General features: G+C 38.8%; 1 protein-coding gene across 8 annotated transcripts in view; it reads left to right on the top strand.

Moving 5' to 3' along the window:
* Window positions 1-5,482: 5,482 nt before the first annotated feature.
* Window positions 5,483-18,113, top strand: part of LOC146666537 (zinc finger MIZ domain-containing protein 2-like) — a 32,769-nt gene continuing 20,138 nt past the window's right edge. Inside the window, exons 1-6 of one of the 8 annotated variants that reach the window (XM_085414647.1) lie at window positions 5,622-5,940; window positions 6,157-6,340; window positions 12,557-12,632; window positions 13,554-13,681; window positions 14,474-14,591; window positions 15,569-15,771. In XM_085414647.1, coding sequence (XP_085270773.1) covers window positions 13,647-13,681; window positions 14,474-14,591; window positions 15,569-15,771 — 356 coding nt within the window. In that variant the 5' untranslated portion in view covers window positions 5,622-5,940; window positions 6,157-6,340; window positions 12,557-12,632; window positions 13,554-13,646. The other 7 variants (XM_085414648.1, XM_085414645.1, XM_085414646.1 and 4 more) reach the window with 7 other exon arrangements.

The following is an 18,113-nucleotide window of genomic DNA, read 5'->3' as shown; positions in this document are numbered from 1 at the left end:
AAGCCTTCATTATTAAAGCACATAAAACAATATAATAGGAAAATAAGGATACCAAGGATATTGATTTCATGACAACAGTCATGAAAATAAAAGAATATGACCTTAAGGACTTAACAACATTACTTCAGTTATACTACACTAACATCTCTTATACATTAGCACTAAGGGAACACTGAATGACCTGGTGGTTTTTGTCCATAAAACTACTCATCTAAGATTACCACAAAGTAACAGATCTCTTAGCAAAATTATGCAACCTTTTAGGCACACTATTGCCCCTATCAAGTCAGTGATCTGGGATGTTTTACTCTAAACATGAACTACTGTTACAGCAACAGACATGGACTACTGGTGTCCCACACAACAACTCAATGTCCACTATGTGAAGGAGCCAAACACATGCCTTCTCCTCTCATTAACTGAGATAAACTGCTGGCATATTTGTTTTACATCTATACTGTCCAGTCTCTCCTGGTGGACATGGCAACACGTTATTCATGGTTACATACAATTTTAGACTGATGTGGGCCAAAGCCTGCCGGGAGTTTGCTGTTCTCCCCGGTTCAGGTATTTGAAGTTTGCACAGCTACGTTTCAGGGACACTGAAATTCGGGATTGTCCGAGAAAAAACGGGAGGGTTGGCATGTATTGCCTTGCATAGCCTGTAACGTTATTATGATGGACAGGTTTTATGAGTGAACTTGACTTTAAGTCACTTACAGGTTTCTTTGAAAAATAGAAAAAATAGAAATATATATATGGTGGATACAATCATGCATTCCAGATGCAAGAATCCATTTGAACTAGCCACTCAGCAGTCTAAAAGCAACACACACTTACACACCTTGGAGGGACGAGAAAGAGAAAACACACTCTGATGTAAGAAGCCAAACATAAAAACAACAGACATTGATTTTTGATCATAACAGCATTCCCCCAGGGATCAATAAAGTATTCTGATTCTGATTCTGATTCTGATATTAAGCATGTAAATATGTTACTTGTTTAGGAGATTACAGTGTCCAATTAACATATATTATATATGACCATGTGATAGGATGTTAGGTTGACTTTCTGACTTTACATCATGAAGTCATCGGTTTGTCTGCTTCATCTCCTCCTCTGCATGTATAAATCTTTGTTGGCAACAAATCTTATAGTGTTGAAAAGCCTGTTTGTTTACCTTGAAATGATGCCACATTTGTGTAGAAAATGCATTTGTGGGTTGAGCAGCAGTGCAACATATATGTGTGTGTGTGTGTGTGTGTTGTTGAACCGATTTCTTCGGCCTGGTCCCCACACAGGGACCTCCAGAATGGGGAAAAACAATAAAACAATGCACCACATTTGATGAAGTTCAATTCTGAGACACAAGATGGCAGTAGTGAGACTGTTATGACAGTTTAAGTTCAGATTTCCACAAAATCACCACCTTGAGTGATTAATAATAGCGACTATTTCTACTACTACCACTACTACTAATAATAACAAAAAAAAAAACTACTATATTGTTGTTGTTGTTTTTGTTGTTGCTGCTGTTGTTGTTGCTGCTGCTGTTGTTGTTGTTTTTTGCAAGTTCTTTCACATGACTCTAATTATTGTATGTATGCCTAGATGAGAAATTGAACCAGCTTTATATGCAGTATAGATTCTCAAAAAAAAAGAGGGGATTCAAGAAAGTTTTTTACAGAATAATGTTTTTAATGCTTTGTCAATGTGGTGATGAAGGAGTGTTGGAGATTTAGTGTCTCTGTCTGTTATATAACAACAATAACAAAAAAATAATGTGATTAATTAGATTAATCAACTAAAGCTATGGAATAAACACAGCAAAACTGATTTCTGATCTGATGCAAGGAAAAAATGCAAATTCTCAAATAGACATATAAACATAGAAATATGCAGCACTTGCTTTCCCCCCACTGAATGCTGCAGCTTGTCCAGGTATTTAAATTTATGGCTGTTATAGTACAACTTGAGTTCAGCTGCTCCAGATGTTAAGATCAGTGCACCTGAAAGAAACTTTTGGTGGACAACATCAGCAGATTCTACCAAGATTTGAAGTCATCTGAAGTTTGGTGCCAGATAGTCACGTAAAAACATGAAGTATAGGGGTTAGAGGACAAAATGATGATTGGAGTTCATGCAAAGCAACTTTGAAGCCATGAAAGAGGTGTAAAAATACTACATTGCACTATCTGATCACCCATAATATCTGAGTGACTCTCTATTCATACACAAATGGTGTAAATCATTAATGAAGAGGCCTGGATTAGGAAAATAATTCATCAGCTGTAGAAGTCATTTTAAATGCAATGTGTTATTTAAGTTCTTCTGCATTATAATGGAATACAAAAATAAGGTAATATGATATGGAAATACTCCATACTCAGAGTTCTTAACCTGAGCTGCAAAAAATCTTAATTATGTTTGGGTTGCTTTAATAATGCTTAAAAAACTGTGCTGTGTATTTGAAACAGTTGTTTTACATATGATATGCTGAATGATTCATTGACTCATTGAGGAATGAGTGCACGGGAGCTTTTGCAGAGCAAAGAAATCAACATTGTCTATTATGAACACAGCTGCTCATTTTCTACTCACTGTGCTGCCCATTCCAAAAAGTGAATAGTCAGTGGAAATGCAATGTCTCTTTAAAAGGTAAAAGCAGTTGGAGTCCATCATAGCTGTTTTGTTTTTCTGATGTTTAGCTGCAAATTATTATTATTAGTAGTAGTAGTAGTATTAGCATTATTAAGATGGTGGAGAAGAACTCCCCTACTGGTGGAAGAGGCCTCTGGCAGAATCACACTCAGGGATAGGCAGTCATCTGCACTTTACATCAATCATCACTGACCTGTTATCTAATAAGACTTTAACCTAGTGACTGAGACCATAAACTCCACAGGAAAGTGATTACTGAGGTCATAGATCAAGGGAACCAAGTGCCATTTTCCAAAGATTTCCTTCCAGCTTATGAATGCCAAAAACCGTAATTTTCCATAGTTTAATTGACTGTGGCTCTGAAAGTAAAGTTGGTTGCCTATTAGTTGGAGAGTGAGTAAGTGTGTGATTGTTGGAAAATAGCTCTGCATGATTTGTGTGTGTGTAAATGCGTAGAGAATGTGGCTTTTAGTAAAAGCATTTTGAATGCTCGGTTGGAACAGCAAGTGTACCAGTCTAGGGTACCAGTTTAGGGTGGTGATTAGTGCTGACGCTTCACAGCAGGAAAGTTCTTGGTTACAACAAGTATGTAGGTTCCCTTCAGGTAATCTTTCACCTGTAGTCCAAATTCATGTATGTTATGTTAAATGGAAACATTAAGCGTTTAAATTGTGTAGAATATACAGAATAGAATATTATTTTATGGGTAAATGTGACTGTAGTATTTTAATGCGCTTTGAGTTGTCCATAAGACTAGAAAACGTTATATAAATGCCTGTCTACTCACTCGCCCTTCCATAGTAAGTACAAAATTAACGGTAAATGGAGACCTATAAAGATTATGCTAATCATGAGTACCACATTTTTTATTCTTGGACACTTTTATTCAGTTAAAATAATCCTCATACATCTTCTGCTGTCTAAAGCAAGACATTTTATCTCCCTTCTTTTCCTTTTTAAGGCAACTTTCTTCTGACTGGCTGGCCCTCATAAACAGCGTGAGCCTCTTGAACACCAGGTAGGCTGGGTGGGCGGGGCTTCTGTGCTAACTGCAAGAGCTGGGTGCTTGAGATGACCATATTGGCGATATCTTCTCTCCGTGATGTCACACAGATCTCACTGCTTGAAACTGAACATTAAGAACAGTCTGAGCCCAAGCTTTGGCTCACAGATATTACATGTTCATATAATGAACTCATTATTTGATTATCATATTGTATAATTTTTCTATGATAGAGAATAAGTAAAAACATAATTGGTTCCTTTTAAGGTCCATGCAATAGACAATGTTGCAAAGTGTTGCAAACTTCACTTGTATCTATAATTAATCAGATAGTGACGGCAAAGTCTAATGTATAGTAAACTTTTTGGGTCCACCTTTATCCATTTTATTGATTTAGAGGCAGAACGGATCATCTTGATGACACTGGGTGGAACTTAATCTCTTGTATGTATAGCAAAAAATTTAATTTTGTGTAGTAACTTTTTTGTTCTTGTAGCAATCATGTGTGTTTTGTTGCCAGCTGTATCTACACAGTATGCATGGATATGTTTTGCCCACGTGAGAAAAATCATGTGTCTGTTAGGAAATAGGAGTTTCTGCAAGCTCGGCCAGTAAAGGGGAGGAGGACCTCGCTGCTTCAGCCATTCTGCGCCTGTGTGTTATTCTGGGTCAACCATTTCCCTGGAATGTTCTGCCTGCTGCCAAAGACAAGTCACTACAAAGGAATGCACACACAACAGCACAGAAACACAAGGATGACTTAAAAAGGCCTGAATATGAGGACATAGAGCATTTCTCCTGTGACTGCAACCACTGGCAACACATCCAGAATGCTTCCTCTATTTGGCACTTAGAGGCATAAATGTTCCAAATGATACCTACAGTTATGAAATAGGTGTATACAGTATGGATAACCATTTGTGTTAACGCTACAGAATGCTCCCATGAGGATAATTAATTTGATAAGAGGACTGGTTTTAGAGAAGCAGAAGTACGTGTTTTTACCAAAGGCAGAGTATAGCACTGCTTTACTCTCTGTCTCCTCATCCTCCCCATCAACAAGCTTTTTTCATTCCTCCCCGAGCACAGATTGTTGCAGCAAGGATGGCTCTTCTGCCTCACATTCAAAATGGGCTTAATCCTTCAGCCGTATACATTGTCAGATTTGTTTGTGTAGGCAAAGGAATGTGTGTAGGAAAAGGAGGTGTTCTTTGACATTGTGAAGTGACTGCAGTACACTGGAATTGTATGTGATTGTACTATGCGGCAGGTTGTGGGGGGAGGAAGCAGCAAGGCAGCTGCAGCATGAAAGGTGGAGGTGGTGGTGGGGGGGTAATATGGATAGTGTAGAGAAAAATGAAGAAATGGGAAATCCGGGGAACCTGTTTCCAGGGCAACAGAGGTCTGGAAAAATACAGGCAAGCTGGACTTTTTATTCTCCACACTGCACTAGCCCTCTGGCAAGACACTGCAGACACCTCTAATGACTCCAAAACACTCACTGGCCCTGCTGCTAAAATACTGCCAGGCATCAAGTGATATACGCACCTTTTCTTAGTGTGTGTGTGTGTGTGTGTGTGTGTGCATGCTGCCTAGGAGCCAATACTGTCAAACATGTGCATTGCAGGTGCATGTATGATGGGAATGAGTGAAAAGCACACATGTTGCATGGTGCATGAATCAAACATAAATGATCATTAGCAGGTGACGTCATGGTCGATGATGCCCCCCCCCCCCCAACTCCCAACTCCCAACTCCCTCCCTCTCGCCACAACACACACAGGCAACATCGCTCCTTTTCTTGTGTAATGACCTGCTGCTCTGGTCTGCAGTCACTCAGCCGCCAGACTTGTAGGAGGAGGGACGTGAAAATGCCTTTCTCTGTGGGAGACAATGACTCTGTGATCTCATGAATATATTAGAGGGTCACTGAGCAATGAGCAAGGTATACAGAGCAGCCATTCTCTGCCTGCCAAAGCACACTGCAAAAACCTATTGTAATTGACTCAGCTGGAGTCATCGTGTGTATTGACACACACGAGAATAGCTGTGTTAATATATAAACACATTAGTTTACCTTTGTGTGTGTGCAATGATAATTGCAAAAATGCATTATAAATCGCCCAACTAGCCTCTGCTCGATAATACGGCCATCAAGCAGCTTTGTCTTAATGACACGACTGCGACACTAGTAGCTAAGCTAACGTTGTTTAGCTAACGTAACTACCTACAATCAAGCGGCTTCGTTGTCTGGCAGCTGGAGCAGATACGGGGTGAGTTCTGCGGGCACTTATTATCAGGAATACCGGTTCCAGGAAATTAGTAAGGCGCTTTTATTATCGCGTGAATAATTACTTAGTTAGTTAAACTAATTACTTAATTAGTTTAGGGTAGGAAAATAGAGTGTTACACAAACTTATCAACGCGAGCTAAGCATCCTCCATTTAGCTAACGGTGCCAACCGGCGGCGTGTTCACATCCCTCCACAGCTCTGTTTCCACTTCTCTGCTGGCATTCACAAGACAGCGATACACGGACTTGCTGCTAGGGTCACAACAGCACGTTGCAGCTAACCAATACGGGACTATTGCATTGTTTCCCCCCACCGTTTCCTTGCTTTTAAATCGCCATTCGGAATCAAAACAACCCGAGTTTGATCATCAGTCCAGGCAGGTCGGTGAAACAAAACATCTGCTATTCTCATCTTGTTTTTTTTTTTAAAGTGACGCTTACACACTCGCGCAGAGGTTGAACTCCTCCACACAATCTATGCTGCTGATTTTTCCTCCCGTTCTGCTGCACGTACATTACAGCCGCATGTTTTGTTTGTACTGCGATACTCTTGAGTTGAGTGCTAGTGTTGATTTGCATGTTGTACACGGCTCTGATTATCACCTTATATTCACCTTATCATGTCTAAATGTATGTCACCATTAATTTGCAGTCCATTTCGTTAACTGGGTGTTTCGGGACATTTATAGGCATAGGTGGTCGTTGTTGTTGCGTTGCGATTTATATTTCTGAGCTGAGGTAGCCAGTGCCCTGTTTTTTGTTTTGTTTTTCCTTGGCCATGACTTCCTGGATTGTGTGAGGGGTACAATAACATGTTGTTCTGGCATGAAGACAGACTGTTATTTTGGGTCAGCATTGACATGAAAAGACAGATTCTTACCTTTGTTAACCCCGTTATATGTTCAGAAAAGGCTCAAATGAATATTTATGGTGAAGACTTTTAGCTGCTTTTTCCTGATTTATTTAGTTTTTAAGATGAAGTTGGGCATACATTCTAGTTGGTGACTTAGTGAATGTAATTCAACACTTTTTTTTTTTACTTGTGTCTAGGATTGTATTTATGCCTAAGGTATGTGTGCTAACGGAAAAGGGGCTAGTGGAATAACTAGTCTAGTACAGTATAATATAGGATAGAAAAAACCAAACAAACAGAAAACATGAGTGAAGTTTGTTTAGGATTGAGTTGCACTTTGTACTCTGGACTATGACTGCAACTTATTGTTTTCATTAGGGGTGCACTGATTGTGAAATTTTTCTCTAGTATTAATGTTTAAAAACAGCTTTTGTTTTCCTTATTGTTCAGTGGAAATAATTTTTTTTCTTTTAGATTTTTTTTTCAAATTACTATAGACCACTCACACTGGTAAATGCCATATTATTTTCTGTTATTCTGATACCAGTCAACAGGCTTAAGGTTTAAGAAAAAAAAGCTTTGAGCTTTTCTCTACACTTCTGTCCAAAATGTTTTCAGGTTGTTGTCACATGTGATGTAGGTGATATTTGGGAAGCTGACACCAAAGATTCGACCTTTTTTTCCCCTTGGAAGTGACAACTGTTTGTTTTCAAAGTTGCTTGTTAGTTAAATTTATCAATTGTTTCATCAGTTGGTATATATGAGGGGAATAATGAGCTTTTAGCTTGTTTTGGAACTGCATTTGTTTTAATACTAAAGACACAAACAGACAAGAGGCATTATTTCTTGTTAAAGTTGGCCCACAACTTCATCTAGGATTGCTGCAGACAGGCAGACACACACACACAGCCCGCTTTACTAGCAGTTAAAGTAGTTAACAATAAACAACAGTAGGAGGAATTTGGAAAGGTCAGTAAAGTTTCCTTCTAAACAATATTGTCACATTAAACATTTTCATAAAGGTTAACCTGGCCAGTGTACACACTGATGTTAGCTGCTTAACTATTAGTAGTTACTAGATCGCCACAAGCGTAGTTTCAGGGGCTCAAAAGCTAGTGTACTCCAAGTTCTGGGCCTACACTCTGATAATTCTGAGGGTTGCAGCTGAAGGTTAACTTAAGCTAGTGAGTAGTGGCTATGGCTAATAATAAAAAGCTAATTTTAATTTTGGAGCTACCCAGCAAACATCAGTCGTGTCCATCTGTAACATTATAATTTATGGTGTTAATTTGACAGGATAACACAACTATTTGTGTCTGAAAGTTATTTCAAGAGGAAAGCTTAGCAACTAGAGCGAAAACTGGTATCTTATCTTACCAGCTTTATTTGATCAGCAATGAAAATGTGAAGCTGAAGTTACTAGAAGCGTGCTTACCTCATACAGTCTAAATATAATCACTTTTATTTTTTGTTAGCGTTAGCATGCTGTCTTCACAGATGCTTGCAAAGAACCAAAGTTGTGTTAGCAGCATAATGCGGTTGTTTTTGTCCTGGATGCCATTTTCCACTTTACCATTTATCTCGTCCTTTTGTGCAATAAAAATAAATATCCATATGTCTCTTTATTTTCCTCCACTGACACACAAAGTAAAATCAGCTGATTGTAGTGAGAGTGCAAGAACTGATAAGTGGGGTCAATAGGCAAGGAACTGTAAACTGGTTTTCCACAACCATCGGTTCTCGATTCCCATTCCTACTCTTCACCACAGTGAGGATTGCAGCATATTAGTTTAACATTGGTATTTGGTTGCTGCTCTGTATTGGCAGATACTGTGAGCAGTGAATGTGAGTGCGAATGGTTGCCTGTCTCTGTGTTAGCCCTGCGACAGACTGGCGACCTGTCCAGGGTCTAGCCCGCTTCTCGCCTTATGACAGCTGGGGTAGGCTCCAGTGCCCCCCGCGACCCTGAAACGGATAAGCGAAAGTGGATGGATGGTAATCTAAAAGTGCTGGCTGAGTCTGCACTTGCTCAACTTACCTGTTTTGTTAGAACAAGACACAGTCAGAGCTTCCATCCCATCTCCCTCTTGTCAGAACCTTTCTTGCTGATGTGCTAAAGAACAACTTTTTCATTTTCCATCTTTGAATCACACATGTTATCCAAGGTAGAGGAAACTTATCTGTGACAATGCTAAATCACTGAAGCTATGTCCACCAAACATGGAGAGCATAAGTTTTCTAGCGAAACTGAAATAAGCACAGTTTTCATTGACAATATTGGACTGCGGCCACAGAATGGCTGTAATGTAAAGGATGGCTGCACATACTAATTGACAGACAAGAAGCTTTATGATACCGCTCACTGAGATTTAAAAAACAAAAACAGAACATATATTTTTTTCTTATCAGTGTATAGGGGTGGCGCTTTTTGCATTTTTAAAATTTTGGCTTTGAAAGGTATCATAAGTCTCCAGTTCTTGATCTGAAGGTCAAAGTCCCAGAGACCTTGACCTCAAAGTTAAGATCAGAGGTCAAGTTGTCTAAAAGATCTAGACAGTTGGATTTTCAGATACTGTGAATTAGGAGTCAAATGTGTGTCAAATTGTTAAGTGGCTTTTTTTGGAATTTGCATCAGAGGTTTACTTTCTTTTCAGTTGTGTGTGTGGGAGAGAGAGAAGTGAAGTGTTAAATAGGGCTGCAGTTTCTAATTTTTTGTGATGGATTAATAGTGTTTTGTTGAATAGTCCAACTTGCACATTTTCAGAAAAGCAGCAATTATTTGCATTTGACAAGCTTAAATTTATTAATTGTAGGCATTTATGCTTAAAAAAAAAAAAAAAAAAACTATCTGAAATTTTCTTAAAACGTTCTTAAAAGCAGGAGCTGGAAAGCAGGAATGCAGGTATAGGAGCAGAGGGTCAGTTGTGAGTTGATTGAGTGGCTTTGGTGTTTTGGCTGGCAGTGTGTTGACAGTAACAGAGAAGCAAAGAACATATGGTGAGAAATGAAATGCTGCTAGACATCATTTTGTCATTTCTGTACAGGTAGTCTGTGCTGGTTGTGTTCACATTAAACCTGTGATAAAGTTAGACATCATAGATGTTTCATATTTATTTTTGTGTGGTTTTTGCCATCCAGCTGTAATGAGACAACAATAAGTTGTAAAGTGCTGGAAGTGCTTTTTGATGAATGAGAATTCAAGTATGGTGGTTACATGATCCAAGATTCAACTCTCTCTTTCTTTCTTTTTATACAAAATATGAAGTGTCTGACCTAAATCTACAAAGTGCAAATAGAAAGCCAGAGAAAAGATAAAGTGGGAGGGGATGTTCAAGGCTCTGATGTTGGAAAATTAGCATGTCAGTTGGTAACTGTCAGATAAAGAAAATCTTGAGTGGGAGAACCCAGGAGGAGAGCAGTGGCAGAGCAGTGAGGAAGAATGTGCTGGGAAAAAAGCATCTGTCATTAAAGGAGGAAAAGGCACAAATAAAAAAGCAGCGGTGTTAATATATTGACCAAGTCAAAGAACAAGTTTAATCTGTTCTTGCATGTTCTCATGTGGTGTAACCTTTTTTGAACACTGTAATTAAGACATGCTGTGTGTGTAGATTAAAATGGTCCAAGCGTCACATTTGTCTGCACAGTAGAGCTGCAGAAATGTGACATTTCAATTTATGGAGGTTTGATGCTTTTTTTGTCACATATGACAGGGTGTCTTTTACAGATGTACCAATATCAGGTAATTTTAACCTTTTTCTTGTATAATAATATATTGGCAAATATAAATTGCATTTATATTTGCATGGATGATAATTAGCTGTTATGTCAATTTTGCTTTAGCTACATAATAAAAGTAATTGAGTTGTTTTAGGCTTTTAGCTTTTCATCACACGAAGTCTTATTTCTTTATATTGTTCTTCTAAGGAGCCACACTTTCTTGCAGTTTTTCTGAAGCGGTCTTGAGACGGTAGTTCAAAGTTTTACTTTTACAGACAGACATGTCTATAGGAGATGAAAGTCATACATTCTTCACTCTATTGCTAAGGGAGAGGCAAGCCACCCTTGATAAAAACCTAATTTCTGTCACTTGGATACGCAGTCTTGCTCTTTGGGTCACTACCCATAGCTCATGACAAGAGGTGAGGGTTGGGCCATAGTTTGACCGGTAAATCAGTAGCTTTGCTTTTACGCTGAACTCTCTTTCTACCATAGCAGACCAGTACTGCATCACTATAGCCACAGTCCCAACCTGTCTGTCAGCAAGACCATGAGATGCTTAAACTCCTTCACTTGGGGCAGCACCTCGTCCTTGAACCAGTAGACCATGGCTTCAGACTTGGAAGGGCTAATTGTTATACCCATTGCTTCACACTCAGCTGTGAACTGCTCCTTTTAAATCTAAAAGACATGGATTGAAAATACACTATGCTTCAAAATGGATCGTTTTTTTTTTTGTTTTTTTTTGTTTTTTATATATATAATACTTGTTTATTAAGGCCCTCTTAAAATAAATTTGCACAAGTAAAGACAGTGACAAAATCTTTTAGAGAACTGAAATATCAATTGACTGTATATTCAAAACACTAGCATTTTTCTACAATATTACAACTTTGAAATGGCACCGAATAGTAGGAAGGACACGGCAACCTGCTAGTGATCAAAGAAATCAGAACTCAGAACAGCGCTATATATGCCTTTTTAATCAACTTCACACTACCATAAACCTCCAGCAACCAACTGGGAGAGTAATATACATTGTTCCCTATTGTCCCCCAGTTACATGAGCTTAGAGTCCGGGTGGCTTAAATTGATGTCACTTAAACACAACACAGAGATGTTCTGGACATAAAGTTAAAGTGGTTGTTTCTTCACATTCTTTTAATGGCTTGAGTTCATTTTGTAAGGGTTTGGACTCCTTTGAACACAGGAAGCAAAAGAAGTACCTTTTGTATTGGTGCCCTTTTATAACTATGGGCCCTATTGGCTGATGGAGTTAATGGTTAACTCATGTTTTTTTTCATTAAAATTTCTTTTAGATTAATCTTTAAAATGACTGTAAATTTATTTATGTATTTATTATTTGTAAAATTATGTTCACACATAAGGTGTGTTCAGATGTGTTACCATACTCAGATGTTTGGGTGACAGCAAATTATTTACCCAGGCGATAATAAATTTGATGTTTTGTTTTGTTTTGAATAATGCTTTTTATTTTTTAATAATGAAAAGCATCAAATTGTCTAATTGAAATATTTTAAACGGCAAATATTTCATCTTTTCATCCTTATGATTTTTTCTAAATGATCAACTAGCTTCACTTGTGTTTTGGATTCAGAAATAATCAAATTGATACTGATCTCTGTCTTCAAATAAAAATAAAACAGGAAAAAATTCTGCTTAAGCTTTAAACGTTTGTGTCGGTAAGTGACTATTGTACATTGGTGTTCTGAGAGAAGACGGTGCCTCTCTGTTCTCTTAAATTTCTTTTGATATCAGCAGGCTAAATATAGCTCGCAGCACCCCTCCCCCTCCTTGACGAGGTATCAGAGCCAAGAGAGCAGTCAGTGATAGGCTAACATTTTGATGTGCACAGTGACACACACACACACACACATTAAAGTGAGTTGCTCAGAGTGGGACGGCACTGTCTTTGTGCACAGAGTACGGGCTACAGTGATGATAAATTGCTGCTGTTTGCGGCACCAAATGAGATTTGAGTATTCGTCTTTTTCTGTGCGTCTCAGGGCTGCCACTGGAGGATGGTGGGGGTACTCCGATGAACCTCCTCAAGTGCATGAAACCCTCCTTGCCTCCACAAAGGTATCCACACACTCACACAAGTGTGACCATAAGCTCAGTGTCCTCAGGTGAATCATGTGACCCTTCACCTGCTAAGCCAAGCAAGAATGAGTCTTGCATTACTAGGCAAGCCACTACAAGTTATAATGGAATGAAATTTTTCCCATTAGTTGATCACTTATTTAATATGATTTAAATATACAAATTGGTTATTTCATTAAAATTTTCAAATTATTTTTATGTATGTTTGAAGTGTTCTTAAAACTACTCTTTCCACATCATATCTTCTAAAATTAAAATATGAATAACTTAAATAACTTTCATTTTCAAGCAAACGTCCCAAGCATTTCAAGGCTCAAATAGACTAAATCAGTTTTCTTTGGATTTTAGAGAGCAATCCTGCAGTAAGCTTTTTAAAGGTCTTACACCAGATTTGTCTATAACTGATTGGTTGTCTGTGATACCTACACTACGCCTGGTACAATAAAAGAAATAGTTATGTTTTTCAGAATTTTGAAAGTATGGTTTATTGTGAAATTCCCAATATAAAATCTTTCTTTTATGGCTTTATGCCTTAAAGGGACATTGTCATCTCCAGTTTCATCAGTGCCGTCTCACTTGATGGGGAAGATGTTTTTTTTGAGACACAGGTTCAGAGGGAGAGTGAAGTCAGCGCTGCACGACTTGTAGTGTCAAGCGATAGGAGTGTGCACTGCGTGTGTTAGCTATTCTGACCAGTATCAACCCTTCTTCATTCTGTCTCCTCCTGCACTCCATGGTCACATTTTGCTGTTTTTATGGAGACAAATTCATAACACATATGAAATTATGATAATTTTTATTATGAACTATTAATTTAACAAAGTTCCTAAACATTACATGTTAAGCAGTCATTCGTAAGCAGTCTGTTTTGTGCTGGCTATAGCTGATGTTCCCCTGCAGGCCTTTCCTCATGCAGTCATGGAAAATCAAAGGAAGAGAAGTCCAATTGCAGAACCATGCTGGCAAATATAAATCAATGCAGATGGATAGAGAATGGATGGAGAATCTTTTGACTATAGACATGCTCAGTAAGTGTATGTGCTGCACCTCCGACCAGGAAGAAAACTTGGATGCATGGATCTGTAAATAATAAAGGAAAAAAAAGAAGCAGATAACTGAATTCCCTCCAGTTTGAACTATTAAAGGGAATCCAGAGTGTTTTCTGTTAAGTCTTTTTGGATGCATCTGGATTCGCTTAAGCCGAAACAGTCTTAATTGAGTGCAGCCATACAGCTTGATGACTGCTGTTTCACTACAGAAAGAAGTGGAAGAAATGTGTAGGCAGCTCAACAACAAGCAGTAATGGTTAAAAAGGGGGAAAATGGGGAAAAAAGTTACAGAAACATATTGAATCTGATTATTAAGTGAACAAATGCCAGATTAAACTTCTATGTCTTTACCAAAATATGGAAGAGTAATTTAAAAATATTAAAACTAAAACATCCATAATGGTGTTGAAGGTTTCAGTGTCAGTAAGCCTTTAAATATTGTGCTCTGAGACTGGTGCTGTCCTTTCCAGTAAATGGTTTTCAAGGAGGAAGCAGAAACCTTAACTGTGAGATAAATAAACCATGTTATGGTTCATCATTAGCTCGCCAAAGTAAAAGGTGCAATGATTACCTTTTACTCACGTCCTTGTGCTACAGCAGTAAAATGAGCTGTAATAAGGTCTGTTTTCATCATCTATTTTCGTTAGGAAATAATAAAGTTATGTCTGATATTCTGACATTTAATGTTATTGATATCTAGATGAAAGCTCTCTCTGCCTCTGCTGAACCTCCACAACTATCCCAGTGACTCGTATTCATATCCTCCTGCAGCATTGGCGGCTCCTTCATAAATGAGCCAGTCTCCTGGCAACCAGGCACCAATCAGCACGCAGGATCTCTCTCTGTAGTAACCACTGTGTGGGGTGTGACCAATCACACACACAATCAGGTAACACATGACTTGGTATCCTGGGACATTGTTCTCCTCCTGTTGGCTGTAACTATACAAAAGACTAATTTCAGAAGTATATACAAAGCCTGGGTTTAATTCAGAGTATAAAATCAAGGGCTGCTATTCTGACTGAGAATCTAGAAGTGAAATATTTCCCTTTACTAAAAGGGCTAGATTTTGTAAGAGGTACTTGTGCATATTCAGTTTGTTAACTAAAATAGATGGTAGTCAGGCAATCCCCTGTTTGGAAGCTTATTGTAGTGGATGGGGTCAGCAGCGAAACGGATGTCGGCCCCTCCAAAAAGAGGAAAAATCTGGTGTAAGTGCACACTGTGTATGAGATTTTCAGCCCTGTTCAACAGGGGACTAAAATAATTGTATTACTCTCCTTAAAGCCACCAGAATCACTTGACGAAAACAGTAATTTTGCCTTGCACGATATGAGAGCTGCTCGAGCACCAGTGTTTCAGTGTGTTGCTCGGTATTTTTCATCATGATTGTTTTTTTGTTTTGTTTTTTCATAAATGTCCCGTAATCTACTATTAGAAAAGTAAAGATTAGAAAACAATAAAGTCATCAATGGGCTAGCTGCTTTTCTCTGAAAGACTTTTACTTTCAGGACACTGATATGGCTGAAGTTGAGCTGCTCTCAACGGTTACATCCACATTTCATTGTTAAATGTCCTATTCCTAACCTACAGTGCTGTTATAACTTTCACAAATACTGTTTCGTCCCAAAGACCAAAACATGTTTGAGTCTACTTAGAAGTACATGTGTAAAAAAAATTACTTAATTATTTTAAAATAAACTGTCTCTCTTTAACTTTCAGTTTGAGTGTTAAGAGTTAACCTAGGAAGCCCACACTTTGGTCTAATGAATGTCTCCCACCACCTTGTCTGCCTTCATATCTTCCCGTCACTTTATGGTTTATATGACTGTTTGGGGTGAAATTATTCCTCCTATTCCTATGTAGGTGTTTGGTGCACCCATGGGCCCTGGCGATAGCTCTGGCAGTCACATGATGCCCGGTGGTAGCCCTGGTATGGGTCCTGGGATGGGCTCCCAGTTCATAGGTCAGCAGTCATATGGAGATCCTGTCTCGAAAGGTTATGGCCAGCCAGTCATGTATGGACGTCCCAGCACTGCTTACAACCCAGCCTCCGCCTACAGTGGAAGGTATGCCATCCTATTGTTCTGATTATTGGCCAGTCTAGTTGGTGCTGTGAAACCACATTTTTTTATGCTCAGAGAAAAGGCAAAGAGAAACTACTAGTTGTAGTAAATTATGATCACCAGTTAATAGGTTAATATGCTTTTTCATGTCAAGTTAAAAGACATTGTAGATCCTTCAACACCAATTATTAAAAAGATGTAAGTGAATGTATGTATGCATACATTTTACCTTGAACGTCATTAAAAGATATATGCTGTACAGTCATTCCACCCTGGAAAATGAACATTCAAAGAAATCATGTGTATTTTAGTACTGACTATTTACACAGGCACAACTCCCCTAGCTTGCTGACTACATCCCATAGAGATGGTTTTATACTGTCCGACTACCAATATCACCGTAAGCAACTGAACTCATCTTTATCATTGCCAAAGTAACCTTACAGGGAGTGCAGAATTATTAGGCAAGTTGTAATTTTGAGGAATAATTTTATTATTGAACAACAACCATGTTCTCAATGAACCCAAAAAACTCATTAATATCAAAGCTGAATGTTTGTGGAAGTAGTTTTTAGTTTGTTTTTAGTTTTAGCTATTTTAGGGGGATATCTGTGTGTGCAGATGACTATTACTGTGCATAATTATTAGGCAACTTAACAAAAAACAAATATATACCCATTTCAATTATTTATTTTTACCAGTGAAACCAATATAACACCTCCACATTCACAAATATACATTTCTGACATTCAAAAACAAGACAAAAACAAATCAGCGACCAATATAGCCACCTTTCTTTGCAAGGACACTCAAAAGCCTGCCATCCATGGATTCTGTCAGTGTTTTGATCTGTTCACCATCAACATTGCGTGCAGCAGCAACCACAGCCTCCCAGACACTGTTCAGAGAGGTGTACTGTTTTCCCTCCTTGTAAATCTCACATTTGATGATGGACCACAGGTTCTCAATGGGGTTCAGATCAGGTGAACAAGGTGGCCATGTCATTAGTTTTTCTTCTTTTATACCCTTTCTTGCCAGCCACGCTGTGGAGTACTTGGACGCGTGTGATGGAGCATTGTCCTGCATGAAAATCATGTTTTTCTTGAAGGATGCAGACTTCTTCCTGTACCACTGCTTGAAGAAGGTGTCTTCCAGAAACTGGCAGTAGGACTGGGAGTTGAGCTTGACTCCATCCTCAACCCGAAAAGGCCCCACAAGCTCATCTTTGATGATACCAGCCCAAACCAGTACTCCACCTCCACCTTGCTGGCGTCTGAGTGGGACTGGAGCTCTCTGCCCTTTACCAATCCAGCCACGGGCCCATCCATCTGGCCCATCAAGACTCACTCTCATTTCATCAGTCCATAAAACCTTAGAAAAACCAGTCTTGAGATATTTCTTGGCCCAGTCTTGACGTTTCAGCTTGTGTGTCTTGTTCAGTGGTGGTCGTCTTTCAGCCTTTCTTACCTTGGCCATGTCTCTGAGTATTGCACACCTTGTGCTTTTGGGCACTCCAGTGATGTTGCAGCTCTGAAATATGGCCAAACTGGTGGCAAGTGGCATCTTGGCAGCTGCACGCTTGACTTTTCTCAGTTCATGGGCAGTTATTTGGCGCCTTGGTTTTTCCACACGCTTCTTGCGACCCTGTTGACTATTTTGAATGAAACGCTTGATTGTTTGATGATCACGCTTCAGAAGCTTTGCAATTTTGAGACTGCTGCATCCCTCTGCAAGATATCTCACTATTTTTGACTTTTCTGAGCCTGTCAAGTCCTTCTTTTGACCCATTTTGCCAAAGAAAAGGACGTTGCCTAATAATTATGCACACCTGATATAGGGTGTTGATGTCATTAGACCACACCCCTTCTCATTACAGAGATGCACATCACCTAATATGCTTAATTGGTAGTAGGCTTTCGAGCCTATACAGCTTGGAGTAAGACAACATGCATGAAGAGGATGATGTGGACAAAATACTCATTTGCCTAATAATTCTGCACTCCCTGTAGAAACACTTGAAGAAGTAGGCTGGAAGCCAACATCAGTTAACACTGGAATGATGATAGTTGATCTAACTGTGGTACAGAAGGTCATCATGAGAGATAGGTCCTGCATTTAGTAACCTTTTACATAACCTCAGTAAATATTTCTTGCCCACAGTTGCTAAACAACTGCAAACAGCTATGCAGCCCACCACATTTCTTTCTTTCCATTTCTGTTTTGTTTTGATTCCCTGCTATAGTTTTTTCTGCCTCAGGCTCTTCATATATCGGATGGAAGAGGGTGATCTCCCAAATCAGAGCCATATCAAATATAAATATCTTGTTTTGACTCTAGTGGTTAGG

Source organism: Rhamphochromis longiceps, linkage group LG7 (genome assembly GCF_057381845.1).
Source record: "Rhamphochromis longiceps isolate RC_006_pf linkage group LG7, R_longiceps_female_GT1.1, whole genome shotgun sequence".
In the NCBI taxonomy this organism is placed as follows: Eukaryota; Metazoa; Chordata; class Actinopteri; order Cichliformes; family Cichlidae; genus Rhamphochromis; species Rhamphochromis longiceps.
This window is presented reverse-complemented; position numbering and strand designations above follow the sequence as displayed.